Source organism: Leptodactylus fuscus, chromosome 6 (assembly GCF_031893055.1).
Source record: "Leptodactylus fuscus isolate aLepFus1 chromosome 6, aLepFus1.hap2, whole genome shotgun sequence".
NCBI lineage: Eukaryota > Metazoa > Chordata > Amphibia > Anura > Leptodactylidae > Leptodactylus > Leptodactylus fuscus.
Window position 1 is genome coordinate 112,726,717 of NC_134270.1, and position 20,207 is coordinate 112,746,923.

Below are 20,207 nucleotides of genomic sequence, written 5' to 3' on the forward strand. Positions count from 1 at the left end.
CCACTCTTGAGGTCTTTGCACTGAGCCCACCAAAGTGATAAAATGGCCCTGGAGAGAAGTGACTTCTGGAAGAATGAGAACCACTGCCAGATCACTAGAACTTCACTGTATTTATGAGCAGCCTTGTAGCATGGCTTTATTACTTTTCAAAAACATTAAGAAGCATGTTATATTTCACAAAAACAAGAGCTTTTTTTATTAGAAATGATTTTACTCTTTTCAGCAAAGACGATTAAAATAGTTTGCAGTCAAAAAGCTTAAGTCTTCCCTTTACAATAGACGATAGACAATAATAACACAAATTAAGAAAAATAATATTAGCACAAAACACAATACAATGGTTACATTTTTTCTTGGAACCAGCCCAAGTCCAAAGTACAAAAATTACATATTTTTTAGCTTTGCTTTTTAATATTAAAAACTAAATATTAAGCTTCTGGTTGGGCAGGATGCTGAGTAAATGACAGGTTAATTAGAGGTTAATTAAATAGAATGACTTCACAATTGCTCAACATGTTCTCTATGTAAAAGGACTAGTCACGCATTGAGATTTGTAGAAAAACTGCAATGTGTGACTTGACCCTACCAAGTTAAATACAAATTCATCTTCTTTATATAGATCGAAAAATATATAGTGAAAATACTTAGAAAATGCATCATTCTATACTACCTGTCCGCTCACCTACATTAGTTAGTGATTATTAGTGTTGTCCAATGTAATGGTGCATTGTCAGCCATGATGTCTAAGGAAAATACAAAGGTGGCGACCATTATAGGTATACCTTTATCCATTATTTGAGGGCTGCTGAGAACTATTAGCCATATACATGAATATACATTTTTTTCTCTCCTGCTCCACCATGTTCTTGTGCCAACAACTACAAAACCACATTATTGAAGTAAACAGGGTTGGCTGCAGCCCCTTGCACAAGCACGTAACCAGGAGCACCAATGTGCCATGAAAGATCAGATGCAAACTGAGCATTGTGGCCTCTTAATGGGGGTCCTAGCGGTCTCAACACAATAATCATAAAGTGAAGATATGCAGAGCTATTCTTTCCATCAAAATGACTGTCAGGCCCAGTTCACATCTGCGTTTGGTATTCCGTTCGAGGAGTCTGCTTGGACCCCCCTGAGTGGAAACCTATACGCATTAAAAAGTGGTTAGCTAAGAAACCACACGGATCCCATAGACTATAATGAGGTCCATGTGGTTTCCGCTCGGTGTTTGCACGAAACATGCGGATTGTGGTGCTTGCAGTATTTTTCTCTCCGCATGATTCGTGTGGACACCGAGCGGAAACCACATGGACCCCATTATAGTCTATGTGGTCCGTCTGTCTTCTTAGCTAACTGCTTTTCAATGTGTATAAGTTTCCATTCGGTCATCCCCAAGTGGACTCTCTGAATGGAATCCCCAACGCAGATGTGAACTAGGGGTCACCACAACAGAAACCAAATCTTATCAAAGGGTTATCATGGATTCCATTACAAACAGATACCGCAACAAAGATGTGGCCAATCCTATAAAGTTGTCGAGTTACATGGCGATTATTTTTTATCCATTTGTTTCAGGATTTATTTTTTTTAATGTAGATTGTGAGCCCCACATAGAGCTCACAATGTACATTTTTCCCTATCAGTATGTCTTTGGAATATGGGATGGAAATCCATGCAATCACGGGGCAAACATACAAACTCCTTGCAGATGGTTTTTTGCCCTTGGCGGGATTTGAACACCAGGACTCCAGCGCTGCAAGGCTGCAGTGCTAACCACTGAGCCACCGTGTGGCCCCCATTTGTGTCAAGATTTGGTCAGTGTTTTGGAATAATATTTTGTAAGCCAAAACCAGTAGTGGAAACTACACATGGATAAGGTATAACGGAAATTTTTTGCCACTTTTCTGTGTTTTTAACCTGCTCCTGGTTTTGAACACAGACCAAAACAATGATGTATGAATAAGGTCCATCTGTTATATAACAAGACTGGCAGCACTGTAATACAAGTCCTTCATCTACTTCCAAGGGCAACCGGTTGAATTTCAAAACCAAATATATGAATAGAAAAAAAACCATGCTAAAGTTAGTGCATAAACAATACAAAACATTTACAAAACTATTTAAACTTTATGTCATCATAAATTGATAATTTTGATTCCAAGTTGAATATTACCTTTTAGGGTCTGTCTTCATAAGACATATACACTGTAGTAAATCTGAAGCTTATCTTCCAGAAATTTACACCAATCTGTACAGTTTATGTGTATAATTGCTGTGGATTTAGGGCAGATTTCACTCTATGCATACAATGGATGAAATGAACAGCAAAAACTTGCACCATAGATCAGTTCCCTCTCCCTCTACTGTAAACGCTGTGCACTTTCTGCCCACAATTCATCGGTTTATAATCTGCACAGTATACATCCCTTATGGACATATCTTTAAGTTGGATGCAATTATTTAGTTTCTAACTCGCTGTGTGGCACTGCTGCAAAGTCTGGTACTATATTTTTTACCAAACCTGAAGACGACTATACAATGTCCTAAACATTATATAGTAGCCATGTGACATTACAGCGGCTCTGCTCTTATTGAAGTGAATGGGATCTGAGCTGTAATAGTCTGTCTCAGCCACAATTAGAGTTGAGCCAATCTTGAAATTTCAGAATCGTTTTTAAAATCCGATTTTCGTTCATTTTCCAGCCGATCCCGAAAGTTGCTCGATCGTCAATAAGGATGCGATCTTTCCCGATCGCTCAACCCTATTAATGATATATACATTATTGGGGTTCAGCCGATCTTGGGATAACCTCCGACCTCAATCCCACCGGAAAAGAACGGTATTGGAATTCTGATTGTGAAATTTACTCGATCGCCAATCAGAATCCGATCTTTTTCGATCCCGATCGCTCAAGCCTACCCACAATACATTGTACGGAGCCATCTGCTTCCGGTTTCGTACACTGTATAGTACTGGTCCAGCAGCTGTCCTGAATAGCGGACTCTGCCACCTGCCCCACCTGATGGTCTATCCTAATGAAAAACCCCTTAAATGCCAGTATTTAAAACCTATTTTCGTATAACCTTTTAGCAACTACAACATACTTTATGTAAATAATCTTGCATCAAACATTAATAAGGTTACTAAGATAATTATTGATTTCCCTGGCATTTACACAGCAAGGCTCATCACCCACAGCCTGCCTGGAAATGACAAGGAGATCTGACATAATGTAAAGTATCAGTCAAAACAAGTGTTATTTTCCTGTTTGTCGCATCCACCTGGAGAGAACAGGCCAGCTGTTACCCATGTGGTTCTTACTAACTGCGCTCAGCATCTACAAACAATACTAGATTCATGAAATGTGCAAAATTCAGCAGAATTGGCCATACCGTATATACCCTCATACCACTCCACTGATATCAAAGAAAAGTTATGAGTGGAACTTGCTTGCTTACTCTGACATTCCACTAACTTCATTATAGTTCATTATGTTGTTACTAAAATTGGAACATTTGCATCTTATTTTTTTATATGAACCAAGTTGTTAAAAAATCTTCAGAACTTGTCCATTTACGGTACATATTATGTGCCTAGATCTAATGTGTATGGGAGCCTTGAGACAGCAGCTTACCCTCTACTACCTACAGAAAGAAACATGTTTATGGTGTCAGCCAGCATGGCCAAGCTTTAGTCATATCTGTACCTTACAAAGCTGGGTGCATATCCTCTGGGCCACTATTTGAACTACCAAGGGACCTGGACTAGAGAAATGGTTATCTCTCATGACAACCTATATGTACTGGAGGTTTTGTAGGCAAAAATATTTAAAGGAGTTGTCAGGTTAAGGAATACTAAGCTACTAAAATGCCTGCAGAAAGGTAGGGTTTTTTTAGTTCCCTTATCTACTATCCAGAGCTATGAGTGACTACAAATTGCAGTCCTCTCTGAAGGACGTGGCATATCCATGCATTTATATATACACTCTATTTATTTCAATGAGAACTATGTAAGGTTTCATTTAACCTGTGGTGGTGCAGCAAGGAAACGGAACACTTGCTGTGTATATTACAGCTGATCCCTGGGAATTTTATAAACGGACACTTTGCAATCAGGTTATTGTTGGAGGCTAAAACACAGACAACCTCTTTTAGTATTAGCAGAAAAAAAGATATAAAGTAAAACAGCAAACGCTGGCTCAGCTTCAAAACACATCTAAATGTGTGCAAAACAGAGACGAGTATTGAAAATGGCAATGAAATCACTTAGTGAGAATTCCCTTTAACAGCTACTATATTTTTCAGACTATAAGACACACCCCAGGTTTAGGCAAGTGGACAAATGTTGTACAGATATCAATGTCATTAACTGATATGCTAGAAAAGATAGAGGGGGTTATTAGCTAACAGTCTTTTCCAGCTACTTCTCCTAATACCTGCAGCATTTATACCCCCACACAGAATTGGCAGGTCACTGCGCCTTTTGCACTGATACATTACAATAGCGGCAGCAAGGATAGGCAAGTCCCTGCTGTTTACACAGAAGCGTTACCATGTAGGCAAATGGGTAGGTTACACAACCTTGTTGCCACTATTGTACTGCATCATGAGTAAAGGGACAGAGGTCAAGAGATGTGTGTTTCTACTGGTCCTGGCATTATGTAAGGAAAAGAAAGTGGATGCCCGGATAGCTGATGGCTACGATCCATGGTCATACCACGGTCTGCCAGTTGAGTATTCTGGTGTAGGGGGCAGCTTTCTCTCTCCTGCCGTGTATTGATCTGACAAATCAATGTTGGGTAGGGAGAGAGCTGTGCAGGTACGCAGCTCTCTAACTAATCGGGAAAAACCTCTGCCAACACTTCTGATCATTAAGGAAGCGGACTTGGGTGTCTGGCACAGCTGAAGTCACTGAACTTTGGACGGTGCATCTTATAGTCAAAAAATACGGTAACTAAATGTAAAAAACGCAGTGTTGCAGTCTGTACTGCTAAAATAATTCACACCCTAATTCCCTTTCTACCTATGTGCTCTGTCCTCCCCTGCCCCTTCATTATGCATGTGTACAGTTTACTGCAATTGAAGGGATCAACAGCAGAAGTGTAAATTTATAGCACAATGGAAAAAGTCAGCATTGTCTGAACATATGCCAATGAGCTGTGCACCTGCATCAGTTAGCCAAGATTAGAAAAAAAAATATTAAATGTGAAGCTGGTCACCGAAATGACTGTATCCAGCAAAGATAAAGCCTATGAGATTCAGATTAACTGCCGGATGGTAGAAGTCTCCAATTCGGTTGGAGCTCAATGTCCTCCTAGAGGACATATCTGGAAACCATGGGTTAAACTGCAAGACAGAATAGGGTAGATGGCGAGAACCTAGCATTTGTGCAAGACTAGAAGTTGTAATAAAACAGTACAAAATATGGATGGTGTATATACAACATTTTCCCTTTAAAGTAGATATACTCTGTGCAAAGCTTGTTGCGTAGGAAGCGTACACACTGTGTGCATAGTGGTAATCAGTCCGGTGGAGGCTTCGCTCCCATAGACTCCTGTCTACTGGTTCATATGTGTCTGGTCAACAGCACCTGTGATCGGACTCTGACGATTGTCTACGAAGCTTGAATCCCTTTCCAGCAGCGGCACTGGTATTACTGGAGGGTATCCGTCTACCTAAAAGGGTAAGGAAAAGGATTGTTACTGCTACTGCATTTCTAAAAATTATTTGATACATTTTTCCTTGTTCCAACAAATTTTGAGCATCTATAATGAATAATGTTGCAAATTGCTTTGATTAAAAAAAAAAAAAAAAAATCTATTACAGTTTTGCATATACTGTAAATCTTCTATGTAAACCTACAAGCACCAACCTGCTTTAATTGATGCCATACAATTACAGCCTACAAACCAATGTATCTTCAAACGGTTTATTACTCCTCTGGTTTTTGCTAAGCAATGCCTGAGCTCTGTAGTCACATAATATTTGTATTATTCACACCTAGCACTTACATATGCCAATGCAGCAATTTGTAACATAAATCATAGCTTTCAAAGCCATGTGAAAAGTGATAAAGAGAGGGGAGAAGACACATGTACACAGGTTAGTCTTCCGAAAACATGAAACACCCACTTAGTTCTGAACTAGCAGCTCAACAAGCAGCTACAGCAAGATGTAACTTAGGGTGCATTCACACTGAGTGTACGCTCACTGATTCTGAACGTGTAACTCGTTCCATATCAGCGGCGTTAAAACAGATCCCATTGCTTTCTATGGGAGCCGCCATACGTGCACTCCCCATAGAAATGAATGGGCTGCTTTTTTCCCTATTGCTTTCAATGTGATACGCTCCCAAGCATATTTCGCTGTCAACACTGTATAACTAGGTACATTACAATGATGTATAATATACCTTTGTTATATACGTCACTTTTGTACATTTGAAGAAAAGCAACTTATGCAATTGAGGCAGTTGATGCACTTGGGACGGGCTTCAGCTCTGGGAGCACGACTCTTGCTTCTTAGGTAGATTGGTGATGGATCAACTCCCACTGCAAAGGGTGGCACAGACAGGAGGTGGTAAGGGTCTGAGTGGCAAGAGTAGTGCTGCAGTTTGCTGAAGGACCACCTCCAGTGCACCAACTGCCTCATTTGCATAATACTTCAAACTTGTTTTTCTCCAAAGCTACAAAAAAGTGACGTACATAACTAAAAGGTATGTTATCTATCACTGTAATTTGCTTTGTAATATGGTACTGACAGTTGAGTATACTTGGGGGAGGTTAGTATGTGAAGGTCATGTGTATATACTTTTTATACTTTATGCTTGTGAAGGTCATGTGTATATACTTTTTATACTTTATGCTTATGATGAAAACATCTCCATCCAAAGGTAATGCCATGCAATGTTTGAACTGCTTAATAATGTACTTTTGTTTGAGCCGAGGTAAACTATTTTCTGATATAAGAAGAATGAGAAGACACTGGGCGCCATGCCAAAGCAAGTTTATACAATATATCAAGCAGTGTGTGAAAGGAGTATGACTGAGACGTCAAGGGGACATCACAAAGACATTCTTTTGTTGCTACACCAAAGAGATGATTGGACTATGTCTACCACATAATGCTACGAGTACAATGATGATTGGTCAAACATATACTCTATAAGATAACAATAAACACTTGTGAGACAGTCTACTCTGGTACACCTACTGCGAGCAGCTCTGTGCACAAGGAAACTGATAATTGGCTATACAGTGAATTATTCTGTGTCCGTGCTACCAGTGCACACTCTTAATTTGGAAGACACCGATCACAGGTAGAAGGCCTGAAACACGTCTGTGCTCGGGAGTCCGTTCTGCAGGTTTCCATTTCCTGCCCAAAACTGGGCAGGAGACGGAAACCTGCCGGCATCTTTTCAAACCCATTCATTTGAATGGGATTGAAAAGTGTCCGGCCGTGAGCGCCGGTGAGCGTTTTATGCTCTTCGCGGTGATACCGATTTTTCTTTTAAACTGGACACAGAGTTGGACATGCAGTACTCTGTGTCTGGTTTAAAAAAAACGGTTTCGCCGCAGAGAGCATAAAACGCTCACCGGCGCTCACGGCCGGACTCGGCATGATAGGTTTCCACCTTCTGCATGCAGAAGACGGAAACCTGAGAACGGAGTGCCGAACGCTGGTGTGAACCCAGCGTAAGTAACTTTCCTACATCTTAGGTGATACTGGATCTCTTGAGTTTTCAAAGGGAAACCAATATGAACAACACACAAAGCAGACAGAAAGATAATGCTAAAATGACAGTGCCAGAGTTTTTTCCATGCCATTTTCCCTTTCAGTAGAGTCACCAGAGAGGATTCACTTCAGTATGAATACTGCATTATTACAGATGAGATGAACAAGATCTAGAAGAACTATAAAGAGGAATAGCCACATCTATACTGAGAGTTCCACCATTCACTTAACTACTTACTAATTTCTAAGAAGAGCTCATTGATGTTGATGGCGTTCTTGGCACTTGTCTCCACAAATACAGCATTGATTGAGTCAGCATAATCCTTGGCATCTTTTTCCAGCACTTCTCTAATAAAATGGAAGAACACATTGATTACTAGCACAGTTTACCTTAGTGACTATACTGCAATGTAGGATCAGTAGGAGATCTAGTAGGAGTACCCCTACCATAAAGCATTAACTATAGCAATACCCACCAAAGTGACCTTTGTGTCCATGTGGCTGTGTCTGGTATTGCAGCTGCAGTACCAACCACACAGACATAGGTGCTATTGTATTTGGTACTGTTTGACACAAGCTCGTCTTTGTTGGTTCTGGGGGTCACATCCGCACACCTCATGCACTGATGATGTGCAATGTTTCACCTGATATTTGTGATGTATAGAATTAGTCTAAGAATAGCTGCCTTCTTACAAAACAGCACTACACTGCAATGGTGCTGCTATACACTGCACCTGTCTACTTCAACCTCAATACATAGCAGGCTGTTGTATAGTCCAGAGAGCAGTCTGTAGTCAGAGGGATACTTTTTAACATAGGAACAATCTGTCAGTGCTCATTTGTCTAGAGCAGATTAGAAAATGTTTGTACACAGTGCTATAGACAACTCTTCCATTGCTCTGCTCTGTATGTCTCAGTTACCTGACATCATTCAGGTCACACTTGTTGCCAGCTATAGCCACCACAATGTTCGGGGGTCCATGCTGACGTAGCTCTTTCACCCAGTTTTTTAGAGTTGAGAAAGTTTCCTGTTAAAAGATATAATTAATTTACAAAGATTATTTTTCCCTGCCTTATGTACTGATGCTGCAATGTTGAGGAACTACAGTATATTGAAAAATACATATGAAATAAGGTGACCTACTCAGCTTTATAGCCAAGAAGGGATCACGTTGTGGCCATAGGCATAGCATAACATATGACCATTTAGCAAACCTTTATCAATCCTGATTTGTGCAAGATGTGCATGTTATTTCAATATATCATGGTGGATAAGCAGCTGTCAGAAAACCTGAAGCTGGGGCCACATGGTGGCTCAGTGGTTAGCACTGCAGCCTTGCAGCGCTGGGGTCCTGGCGTTCAAATCCCACCAAGGGCAAAAAAAACATCTTCAAGGAGTTTGTATGTTCTCCCCATGTTTGCATGGATTTCCATCCCATATTCCAAAGACATACTGATAGGGAAAAATGTACATTGTGAGCTCTATGTAGGACTACAGTATAAAAAAATAAAAAAAAAACCTGAAGCTGCTTATCTCACATAAAACAAAAGTAACAGAAAATTTCACCCATGTTCTTCTTAAGCTAGTTGCAGACGACCGTGGCCACGGTCCCATGTGCCGCCCATGTTTTTACTTCTCGGGTGGCCGGTTGCAGCCCAGTTGTCTGCAACTGGCCTTAATTTCATTACTCAGCATAGCAGTTGGCAGGGTCAAGGGATTGACAGAATTTCTTTTTTTTTTTTTTAAATGTAGATTGTGAGCCCCACATAGAGCTCACAATGTACATTTTTCCCCATCAGTATGTCTTTGGAATATGGGATGGAAATCCATGCAAACACGGGGAGAACATACAAACTCCTTGCAGATGGTTTTTTGCCCTTGGCGGGATTTGTACACCAGGACTCCAGCGCTGCAAGGCTGCAGTGCTAACCACTGAGCCACCGTGTGGCCCAAGGGATTGACAAAATTTGTAACTGACTCTGAATGCCAGACAACCAAAAAATATGTTATGGTTCACAAGCAATTCCTACCTCTTTTGTGATGTCATACACTATGATGGCTGCTGCTGATCCTCTGTAGTACATTGGCGCTAAGGCTCGGAACTAAACACAAAAAAACAAGAGAATAAAACAGATTACCACTACCATAAATTTACCCAACATCCTTTCCATCAGATAAACAGTCGTATATGATTTTAATAGAATGATTTAGGGCGGGGGTTCACACCTGTGCCCAGTCTCCGCTTTGTGGGTTTCCGTCTTCTGCCCGAGAAACTGGACAGGAGACGGCAGTCAGTGTCCGTCTGTGAGCGTCTTCTGGTTTGCGCAGCGAAAGTGGTTTTTTTTAACCGGACACAAAGTCCTGCATGTCCGACTTTGTGTCCGGTTAAAAAAAAACAAAATACATTTCGCCGCAGAGAGGCAAAAGACGCTAACAGGCGGTCACTTTGCAAACCATTCAAGTGAATGGGTTTGAAAACCAACTGCCAGTTTTCGTCTCTGGTCCAGTTTCTCGGGCAGAAGACAGAAACCTGCAAAGCGGAGACCGGGCGCAGGTGTGAACCCGCCCGTACAGTTACAGTACATCTCCAAATCTCATGTAGCTCACTTGTAGCCCTGCATCATTTTCCAGTTTTCTAATAGAAGGTTTTTACTTCTTTAGCCAGTAACACTAAAGATCTATAGAAGGTTCTATAGAAAGTTAGGACAGAATAAAAGTTACTAGTGGTCTTGCATATTTTGGTTCATACCAGGAGACATCTACACCTGCCAGACAATCCCAAGAAATACAATATAAAGATCCTAATCTCAAATCTAACAAACCCTGATTCTGGCGTACCCAAGAGTGTAAGGTAGCAACCTTTCTGAAAAGAGCAAACCCTATCTGGTCCAGGATCCTCATCCTTATAGAAGTCCCAGCAGACATTTCATCCCAAGAACCTACCCCAGAACATTTTGCAAACATTCACCTGGCATAAGGGAGCGAATACAAATCAATATGGTGCAGGCAGTAAGTAAATAGCACCAGTAGCCCCTCTACTTGCTTCACAATTTTCACTAAGCCCGTACACTCTTCAGAATGTATACACCGAGTGCTTTACAAGTGTAGGAATCCCCATTAAAAACCACAAACATGGAAAAAACGCCACTAATTCTTATTCCCATTACTTTTTCCTATAAATCTTTAGTACTTCTATACACTGAAATAAAAGTTATTTTTTACATTTTATTCTTGTGGACTATTCCCCATTTGTAAAATTTTGTTGAACAGAATTAGGCCCATAGATGTAAGGCCCCACCAAAACAGACTTGAGTTCTATACCACCATTTTGTTCAGGTTTCCATGGTTATGTCCACGATTATGTATATATGCATCAAGGTAAATCAATTTTTTTCTCTGGTTTATTCAAATATAATATGTTTAATATATTTCAAGTGTGAGGATTAGATGTCTGTGCTTGGAATCTTTTGTGAGAAAAGTGCATTACAAATATTTTTGTTGTAGTTGTTAAAACCATTTACCATAGAGATATACAGTATATACAAGAGTGAAAACAGCCATTGTTTACACTGCTGACTGCAAGCGGAAACACATATGATGTTTAGAGCTCCTGTAAATGGGATCTGTTTTGTTACTGAAAAGAACAGTGCCATAATACAGAATACTTACCCGCTCCTGTCCAGCCGTGTCCCATATAAGAAACTTATGCAGTTCATTCTGGTACTGTACAGTCTTGGTCATAAAGGAGGCTCTGGAGGAAACATGATGATGTTTCAGTAATGTTGATGAACAGAATTATGGATATGTTAAATTATAAAACATGAAAAGGCATTAAAAGGTTTCCCAGTATAGTCAATGTGAGTCCCAGGTACAGTTACCTTTTTGATGGATTATTTCTGTATCATAGAGGGGTGTACCCTGCTTGGCACGCACCTGTATTCTCCAGAGAAGAGCAACCTCAGTGAGCAATTCCCACTATAGAGAACTCAGCGTGGCATAATATTCCATAGTTGTTCATTCACCTGAAGGGTGAGGTGTAATACAAGCAACTACGCTCCCACCACGGCCATATCTCATATCACACTGGTTGGAGTCACTGATCTCCAATTGCCAGCCACTGTAACTGTCAGCCATGGTCACTACAATAAAGTGGAAATCTGATGGGGCTGCCGCAATGAAAACAGGCAGTTATAAAGATGGTAAACTTGAAGGTTTCTTTATATGTTAAGAGCTATGGCTATAAAGCAGGGGTTTCCAAACCTGAAAACAGGCACAGTTATAAAGATGGTAAACTTGAGGGTTTCTTTCCATGTTAAGAGCTATGGCTATAAAGCAGGGGTGTCCAAACCTCCTGAGGGTATGGTGTACCTATACTCAATATCCCATTTCACTCCAAATCAAACTCCTAAGGGTACAGAAAATAAAAATCTGGGATGCAAAACATAGCGTCTCCACATAGCAGGACTGGTTTGGCTTTCCCTGTAGTGTGGAGCTATAGAATGCCGTCACTACTATATGTCCTTTATTGTGGTGGCTCTACATGTCACAATATGTACATCTTCCAGAGCTAGTATATTAGTCAGTAATGAATTTACCATTGACTACCTGCCTCCCTCCAGCATGAGGATGACTAAGTATGACTACAGAAAGAGGGACTGTCACTGATCTTTACTTCCTGGTCCATTTTTAAACACAGAAAATGACTGGTCAGCTAAACACTGGCTGAGGCAGATCATCACTCATATAGAGAAACAAAATAAATAAATATCAACCAGACACTTCCTTTGATTTGCAAAAAATTCATGTTTGACCGGAAGTGTGCTTTAAAGGGGGTGTCCAGGCAAAATTGAATAACCATTTTAACTTTTAAATCAGCAGGCGGCAGTGGAAAAAATAAAGTACCTATACTCACCTGTCCTACAGTGAGTCCCAGTTCTTCTGCTCCAGTGCATTCTTCCGGGTTTCTTCTGGAGTTCCACTGAAGCTGATGATTGGCATTGCAGGACATTTTCTGTTTGGCCTCAAAGGTCACGTGACTGCTGAGGCCAATCAGCAGAACTCTGGAAGAGACCCGGGAGAAGCCGCCGAAGCAGAAGAACCAGGACACACAGGAGGACACCAGAGCATGTTTTGTTTTTATTTTAATGCCCCCAGTCCCCGAGGTGGGATCTGCATCAACAGTATCTTACATTTATACTATACTAGCTGGTACCCGTGACTTCGTCTGCGGTGATTGTAGAAGTGGGTATATACAGGCGTGGGTAAGGTTTTCGTAGTGTGTATAAGGTATGGGATATGAAATGTAAGTTTGTATCTTGTTTTTTCTGTAATTCAGAGAATACGTGAGACTTTTGTGTTGAAGTTAATTTGTATTTGAGCAGCTATACGGTGTTGTGAGAAACTGTACATAGTGACTTTGGGACAGAGGTATTTGAAGTTAACCCTTTGCCGCCGATGGCATTTTTTGATTTTCGTTTTTGACTCCCCTCCTTCTAAACCCCATAACTTTTTTATTTCTCCGCTCCCAGAGCCATATGAGGTCTTAATTTTTGCGGGACAAATTTTTCTTCATGATGCCACCATTAATTATTCTATATAATGTACTGGGAAGCAGGGAAAAAAATTCAAAATGGGGTGGATTTCAAGAAAAAATGCATTTCTGCGATTTCTTACGGGCTTTGGTTTTACGGCGTTCACTGTGCAACCAAAATGACATGTCCCCTGTATTCTGTGTTTCGTTACGATTCCGGGGATACCAAATTTATATGGTTTTAGTTATATTTTGACCCCTTAAAAACAAATCCAAAACTGTTAAAAAAAATTTTTTTGAAAAGTCGCCATATTCCGACAGCCGTAACTTTTTTATACGTGCATGTATGGGGATGTATATGGCGTCTTTTTTTGCGGGACTGGGTGTACTTTGTAGTTCTACCATTTTCAGGAAATGTTATTGCTTTGATCACTTTTTATTCAAATTTTTATCAGAATCAAAACAGTGAAAAAACGGCGGTTTGGCACTTTTGACCATTTTTCCCGCTACGGCGTTTACCGAACAGGAAAAATATTTGTATAGCTTTGTAGAGCGGGCGATTTTGGACGCGGGGATACCTAACATGTATGTGTTTCACAGTTTTTAACTACTTTTATATGTGTTCTAGGGAAAGGGGGGTGATTTGAATTTTTAATCCTTTTTTTTGGTTTTTAATATTTTTTTTACTTTTTTTTTTGCATTTATTAGACCGCCTAGGGGTATTGACATGGGTGGGCGGTGTCGCGGATTGTCAGAGCGGTGGGGTTGGCAAACATGGCTGCTCCGGAGCGTTAAAGAGAGCCTCCTGGAGTATCGTTAAGGTGAGGGGCAAAGTGGTAAAGTATATGTATATGACATTGTGTGGGGTTAGGGGCGAGGATGCAGAGGGCAATATGAATTTTGTGGCTTGCTATGGTCCAAAGTGTGTGAGATTGCAGAGATGGTGATGTGAGTTTGGGGTTTGTGGGGGTCCTGGGAAAAACGTATGTGCGCTATTGTGACGAAAAGTAGCCTATTGCGCAATGGGGTGTATTAACTATGTTTGTGGAAAATTTCAGCCAAATCGGTCGAGCGGGTTTTGCGTGATTGACTAACAAACACCCGAACACACAAACCCACAAACATCCAAACTCACAAACTTTCACATTTATAATATTAATAGGATCCAGTAGCTATGGCATAAATGTCCAAGATAGCAATACTCCTTTAAAAGGCCAAATATACAATGCTATAAGCAAGCTAATGGAAAGTGAACTATGCACTCATTCACTGTATCAGCTTCCAAATCGTCCACCTAGCTGGTCATGTGATCCATAGAATGACCTGCCAATTGACACTCCAGCTGGAAGTCACTCTTTCTTTGCAACTCTATGAAATCCTAGATTTTACAATCTCATAGACATTACATTAGATCTTACATTCTCATAGACTTATACAGAAATCTGGGATTTCCAGCTGATGTGTTAATCGGCAGATCAATCTGTGGACCACATGACCAGCTGAAGGACCATTTAGAAGCTGAATAAAGTGAAAGACACATCCAGTGAGTGAGTGTATCATTCTTCTTACATGAGTATGCCATGTACAGAGCTAAGGCATAATAAGTTTGACAGGTATGGGGCTATAAAGCTTTCAACTCTAAATATTCCATAATCAGTTGACTCTTACCCGATAGTTGGATTGATGTTGGGATCAAAGCTGTCTTCAACAAACCGCCAGACAATGCTTGATTTTCCAACACCCGTATCCTACCAAAAAAGCAAAGTATTTACAGTCAGTGGTAAGTGAAGTTCACATCATATATCTAGTGCGAATTGTAAAAACACAGGAAAGGATGTGTCATTATGGTACAGGAGAAACGGAGTTGCAACATCTAACAGGACTGACGCAGCAGCCATTGACCCATCCATGGGAATAATAAGCACTTTATAAAGGTTTATTTCATATGGTGTTTCTTCTGCTAGATTATAGTTTTCTGTATATGTGAAAACTTGTTCTTATTTTGTCATAACACAGATATATCTTTCACAAGAGTGGTATATACTGTATGTAGACTGTCTAACACTAGATAAGATATAAAACCACAGCCACAACCACATACACTAGCAACAGTAACAGCATACAGCAGGCAAGACACATACACCATAATATGGAGACACTCCTTGTGATTCTGATAAATGAAGGTATTGCTACAGGAAGGCATTGCTCAAAAGGTTTTCTAGTATCATTGATATTAGGAATGCCATCGATCTTTCTCCGGGGAAGGGGTGGGGGGGCCTTAAGCCTCTTTTAGCTCATGAGCACCACAATAAAGTGGCAGTGGCCATATGCCCATTTAGTTAAGCAGCTCATATGTACCGGTGACTTTCCCTGGTCCTTGTTACCAAGGAAATACAGCCAATAAAAGTTCTTTCATTTTAAAGGGGGTCTACCACATCCCCCAAGCATATCCAACAGTCACTTTTGTAGATCAGGAGATACAACTTAAGTCTGATGCAAATGAGGCAGTTGGTGCATTGGGGGCGGGCCTTAAGCTCCCTGGAGCACTGATCCTGTCACCAGACACCTACCATCTCCTTACAGCTCACAGAGCCCTCTCAGAAGCTATAGTGTCTGGCCATTAAAATATTCTAAGGCTTTCAGTTGCGTCTATTTGAAAAGCGCACTGATCTCCATGTTGGTGCAGCTTTCAGCCACATCCAGGGCATAGCTTTAATGTGCCATAACCACTATGTGGCAACCCTGCCTAAAGCTACACTTGTAAGGATACGGATAGTAATAAAGGGAAAAGTGCAGCCTACTCCTGGGAATGTAATTTTACAGAATATTGTGAAATTACAGCTTGTCAGTTCTGTAAAAATATATTTCAGTAACATTTTCGCTGAAGGGAATATTACACACATCACATGACCCACACACATGATGCCTGAGAGAGCTAAATATATTGGACTCGTCCATATGATATTACTGTTTAGAGGCAATTATATAAGAGCCGGGGTTCTGCAGGATGGCACTGTGGCAATGCTACGGATGTAGAGGAGATGATGTGAAAGTGGTTTAGCGTGACTTAGAGAAGAAGCCTTAAAGGGGTTGTCCAGGGAGAAGTAATTTAACATCCCGCGACATCATGACCCCCAGGTCATGCAATCTGATGCAGTGTTCGACCTCTGGCTTGCTCTGCCTCCGCCTACACAAACTCATTGGTAAATAATTACCTGTGCCATGAGGTTTGGCTTTACCATAGCCAGCCAGACTATGGTTATTAATTACCTATGAGATTGAGGCAGTAGGGGGGGTGGAGCGACCAAGGGCACCAAACACTGCTTAGTACCACATCGGTACCATCATCAGCGATCCCTGGAACCAGATAACCCTTTACAACCCCTTTAACATTCATGCAGTTAGGGTGCATTGTAAATCTGGAGTTGTGGGAGTCAGATATAAAGTCACCAACTCCAACATAAAATGATATACAGTTATTGTATAAATAATAAGATACTTAGTTTTCTGCATAGTGACTTATATAGGAATTCAATCACTACCAGAAGTCAGGCTATGGAGAAATAGAGGAGTTAGAGCTTTGGCCTACAGACTCCACAGCCCTGGTTATAATTATACCGCACACTAGAAGCCATACAGCCTGTATATACAGAGTATATATGCTGCACCGACATCATATGCTACTTATAAGAAGCGCATTATACAAGTTATACACAGACCAGTCCCACCTAAACCTTGGCAATCAGGATGCATTCATACAGTGCAGTTGGGCGCAGTTTATACTATAAAGGGATAATATGTAAGCAATCTTGATGCAGTGTTTGGTGCAGTTTCTTAGTTTTACTGCACTGTGTGAATGTACCCTGGGGAATGACTTTTCATGTATCAGCACATTATAACAGCCTGCCCATGGTGCCCTCTCCAGCAGGTACAGGTGGCAGTAGGATGGGCAGAGCCTGAGAACAGCTGTTTTGCATTGGCTAGTCATATGGCTGTAGTGCACCCTCCATATAAGCCACAGCTCCCTACATGCAATGCAGCCACTTAGGTAAATCTAGATATCGCACGGATGACACGACCCTGATGTAATACGTCCGGGCAGTGTAAACATCAGACCGTGCGTGTCAGCCATTTGCATGCATTTCCATACGGGCACCGTGCCCACCACACTTACCCCCAGCAGGCAGACCTTCAGCTCCCGTAGCGCCATGGCATCTATGCCCACCAATATCAAGCGGCACCTCCGGATCTACAGGCAAATCTTTGGCCTCCTTGGGCCTTGAAGCAGCCGTGCCCGCCTCCCCATCCCGCCCAGCACCGTCTCTCCTCCCAGGGCTGTGCAGTCAGTCGAGCCCGCCTCCATTGTCCTCACCGTCAGCCCTGACTAAGAGCCCCCCGCCCTGGGTCAACGCTGTTCTCCTGGGCGCTGCCCTTGGTGACACCTAGTAGCTTGCCACCACTCACACCCTCCCCTGTACCCTCTGCTGGTTTACTGCCACCACATATTATTGTACAGCTTTCTAGGGGATTTTCACACTAGCCACAATGTCTACTATAATCAGTGGGGAATGTATCAATCCATGCCCACATCCCCCAGTCTTTGCATCGCCTGCCAGAGTCCGCAGTTTTCTGGGTGAGTTAAGGGGCATTCACACTACCACCGCTGTCCGCCTTGGGGTTTCCGTCCTAAATGCCGGGAAAACAGGACAGGGGACCGTTTTCTTTTTTTGCACAGACACAAAGTCGTACATGCAGGACTTTGTGTCCGTGCAAAAAGAAAAAACAAAAACTGTTTCCAGGCGAACCGGTGGTTACCTTTAAAAACCCTTTCAAATGAATGGGCTTTAAAGCTGACTGTCTGCAAGCTGTCCCCTGTCCTGTTTTCCCGACGTTTAGGACGGAAAGCCAGATGCAGACAGCTGCGGTAGTGTGACTGCCCCCTTATACAGGAAATTTACGCCAGTTCCTGACTATTTAGAATTCCAGTCTGGCACATGGGCATGCACCTAATGTATTAAGGGTCTGTTCACGAGGACTAAAGTGCCACTAATTCTGGCACGATAACTCGCATAAGAATCAGCGCTGAAAAAAAGACTCCCATTGACTTCGAAAGGGTTCTGTTTTCCGTGCGGAACACATTGAAATCAATAGGAAGCTTTTTACCCATTGATTTCAATGTGTTCTGTGCAGAAAACGGAATTCATTGACGTCAATGGGAGTCTTTTTTTCAGAGCTGATTCTTACGCGAGTTATCATGCCAGAATCAACGCCATTTTACTCTGTGTGAACGGACCCTCAAGGAGCTGAAGGATCCTGATAATTCAGGTGCACCCTATGTCCATTGGGACATTTATTATTGTAAGCCCCTCATAGATTGTAAGCCCTTGCAGGCAGGGCCCTCTATCCCACTGTGCCAGTCGGTCATTGTTAGTATTATATTTTTTGTATGTTTTGTGTACTTATATAAACCCCCAAATGTAAAGCACCATGGTATTAATGGAGCTAAAATAAATAAACAATAATTACTATTATTATTATGACCAAATGCCAGTCTTAACCCCTTAGCGACCCATGACGTACTACCGTATTACTTCATGGGCGCTAGGTACTTCGCGCACCATGATGTAATACTACGTCATGGAGCGCTCGCTAGTTGAGCAGGAGGAATTGGAAACAGGTGAGAGCTGTTACCGACAGCTATCACCCTTTTCCATAACGTTTGGTCGGTGCATTCACTGATCGAATGTTTTAACCCTTTGATTGCGATGGTCAAACACCACCGCAAACAAAGGGCTTTGCGCTGATTCGTGCCAGTATTTCTACTATGCAGCCTGGGATCTGGTCAGTGACCCCAGGCTGCCCTGAGCCCCTGTTACCTGGTTGATCCTGCTGAGTCTTCTGGAAGTGAGTCTGTGCCGTCTGCACAGTTCACTTTCTGTTATGCCCTGTGAGACACGTGCAGCCTGTGTCTCACAGAGCATAATAAAGGATTAGTGATGAAATCATCACTGATCCAAGTGTCCCATAGGGACACATGAAAAAGTTAAAAAAAAGTGGAAAAAAAATAGTGTTTTAAAACAATTAATAAAGTTATATAGCCCCCCAAATTCCCTTTTTTCTACAGAAAATGAGTTATATATAAAAAAAAAAAAATTAATAAAAACAATGCATATTTGGTATTTTCGCGTCAGTAACAATCTGTACAATAAAACTGAAACAATATTTAATGTACACAATGATTGATGGGAAAAAAAAATGGAAAAAACCCTCTGGAAGTAGCAATTTTTTGCCATCTCACCTTACAAAATATACTATAAAAAGTGATCAAAAAGTCAAATGTACCCCACAACAGTACCAATAAAAAGCATAAGTTGTCCCGCAAAAAATAAGCCCTCAGCCAACACTGTCAACCGAAAAATAAAAATGTTACACCTCTCAGAAGATGGCGATGTCACGTTACTTATACTGTACACTGCATGGCGAAAAATTTAAAAGGTAATGTAATGTAAGGTAATGTCAGAATTGATTTTTTTTTTTTTTTAAATCCAGAAAAAAAAGAGTTAATAAAATGTATTCAATAAGTTGTAGGCACCCAAAGATGGTGTCATTACAAAATACATCTCATCCCGCAAACAACAAGCCCTTGTATGGCCACATCACCAAAAAAATAAAGAAAATATATCATCTAGTAATGTGAAGACAAAAACCCACAAAAATCGCCAAATTATTAGAACACAACTGGCTGCGGCAGGTAGGGAATATATAAGCAGTGTGAGCGGATATCAGGGGACACCCCAGATTTACAGCTTATGAGGGAAAAGACACCAGAAGTGACCCCTAGAGTGACTCCACCAATCATAGGAGCTACTGGGACACAGTAGGCAATGTGGTGTTTGCAATGTACTCCGCATAGCTTATATATTCCCTCTTCACCATCTGCTG

The 20,207-nt window shown here is 41.3% G+C and overlaps 1 protein-coding gene across 1 annotated transcript; it reads right to left on the reverse strand.

The window, feature by feature from the left end:
* Positions 1–228: 228 nt before the first annotated feature.
* Positions 229–17,577, reverse strand: RAB22A (RAB22A, member RAS oncogene family). The gene is made up of 7 exons (XM_075277070.1): positions 17,440–17,577; positions 14,934–15,013; positions 11,405–11,486; positions 9,766–9,837; positions 8,656–8,762; positions 7,973–8,082; positions 229–5,675 (listed from the first exon to the last, which is right to left on the reverse strand). The coding sequence occupies exons 1-7, from the start codon at positions 17,473–17,475 to the stop codon at positions 5,581–5,583; spliced, it is 582 nt and encodes a 193-aa protein (XP_075133171.1). The 5' UTR covers positions 17,476–17,577; the 3' UTR covers positions 229–5,580.
* Between the last annotated feature and the right edge of the window lie 2,630 nt (positions 17,578–20,207).

What these genes read in the sequence shown, in the direction of transcription:
- RAB22A (XM_075277070.1), bottom strand. Translation starts at nt 17,475, where the DNA reads ATGGCGCTACGGGAGCTGAAGGTCTGCCTGCTGGGG. An exon ending in ACACGGCTGGACAGGAGCGG is followed by an intron (nt 9,838 to 11,404) that starts GTAAGTATTCTG and finishes TTTTGTGTTTAG; the next exon opens with TTCCGAGCCTTAGCGCCAAT. An exon ending in TGAGCTCTTCTTAGAAATTA is followed by an intron (nt 5,676 to 7,972) that starts GTAAGTAGTTAA and finishes TTACCCTTTTAG; the next exon opens with GTAGACGGATACCCTCCAGT.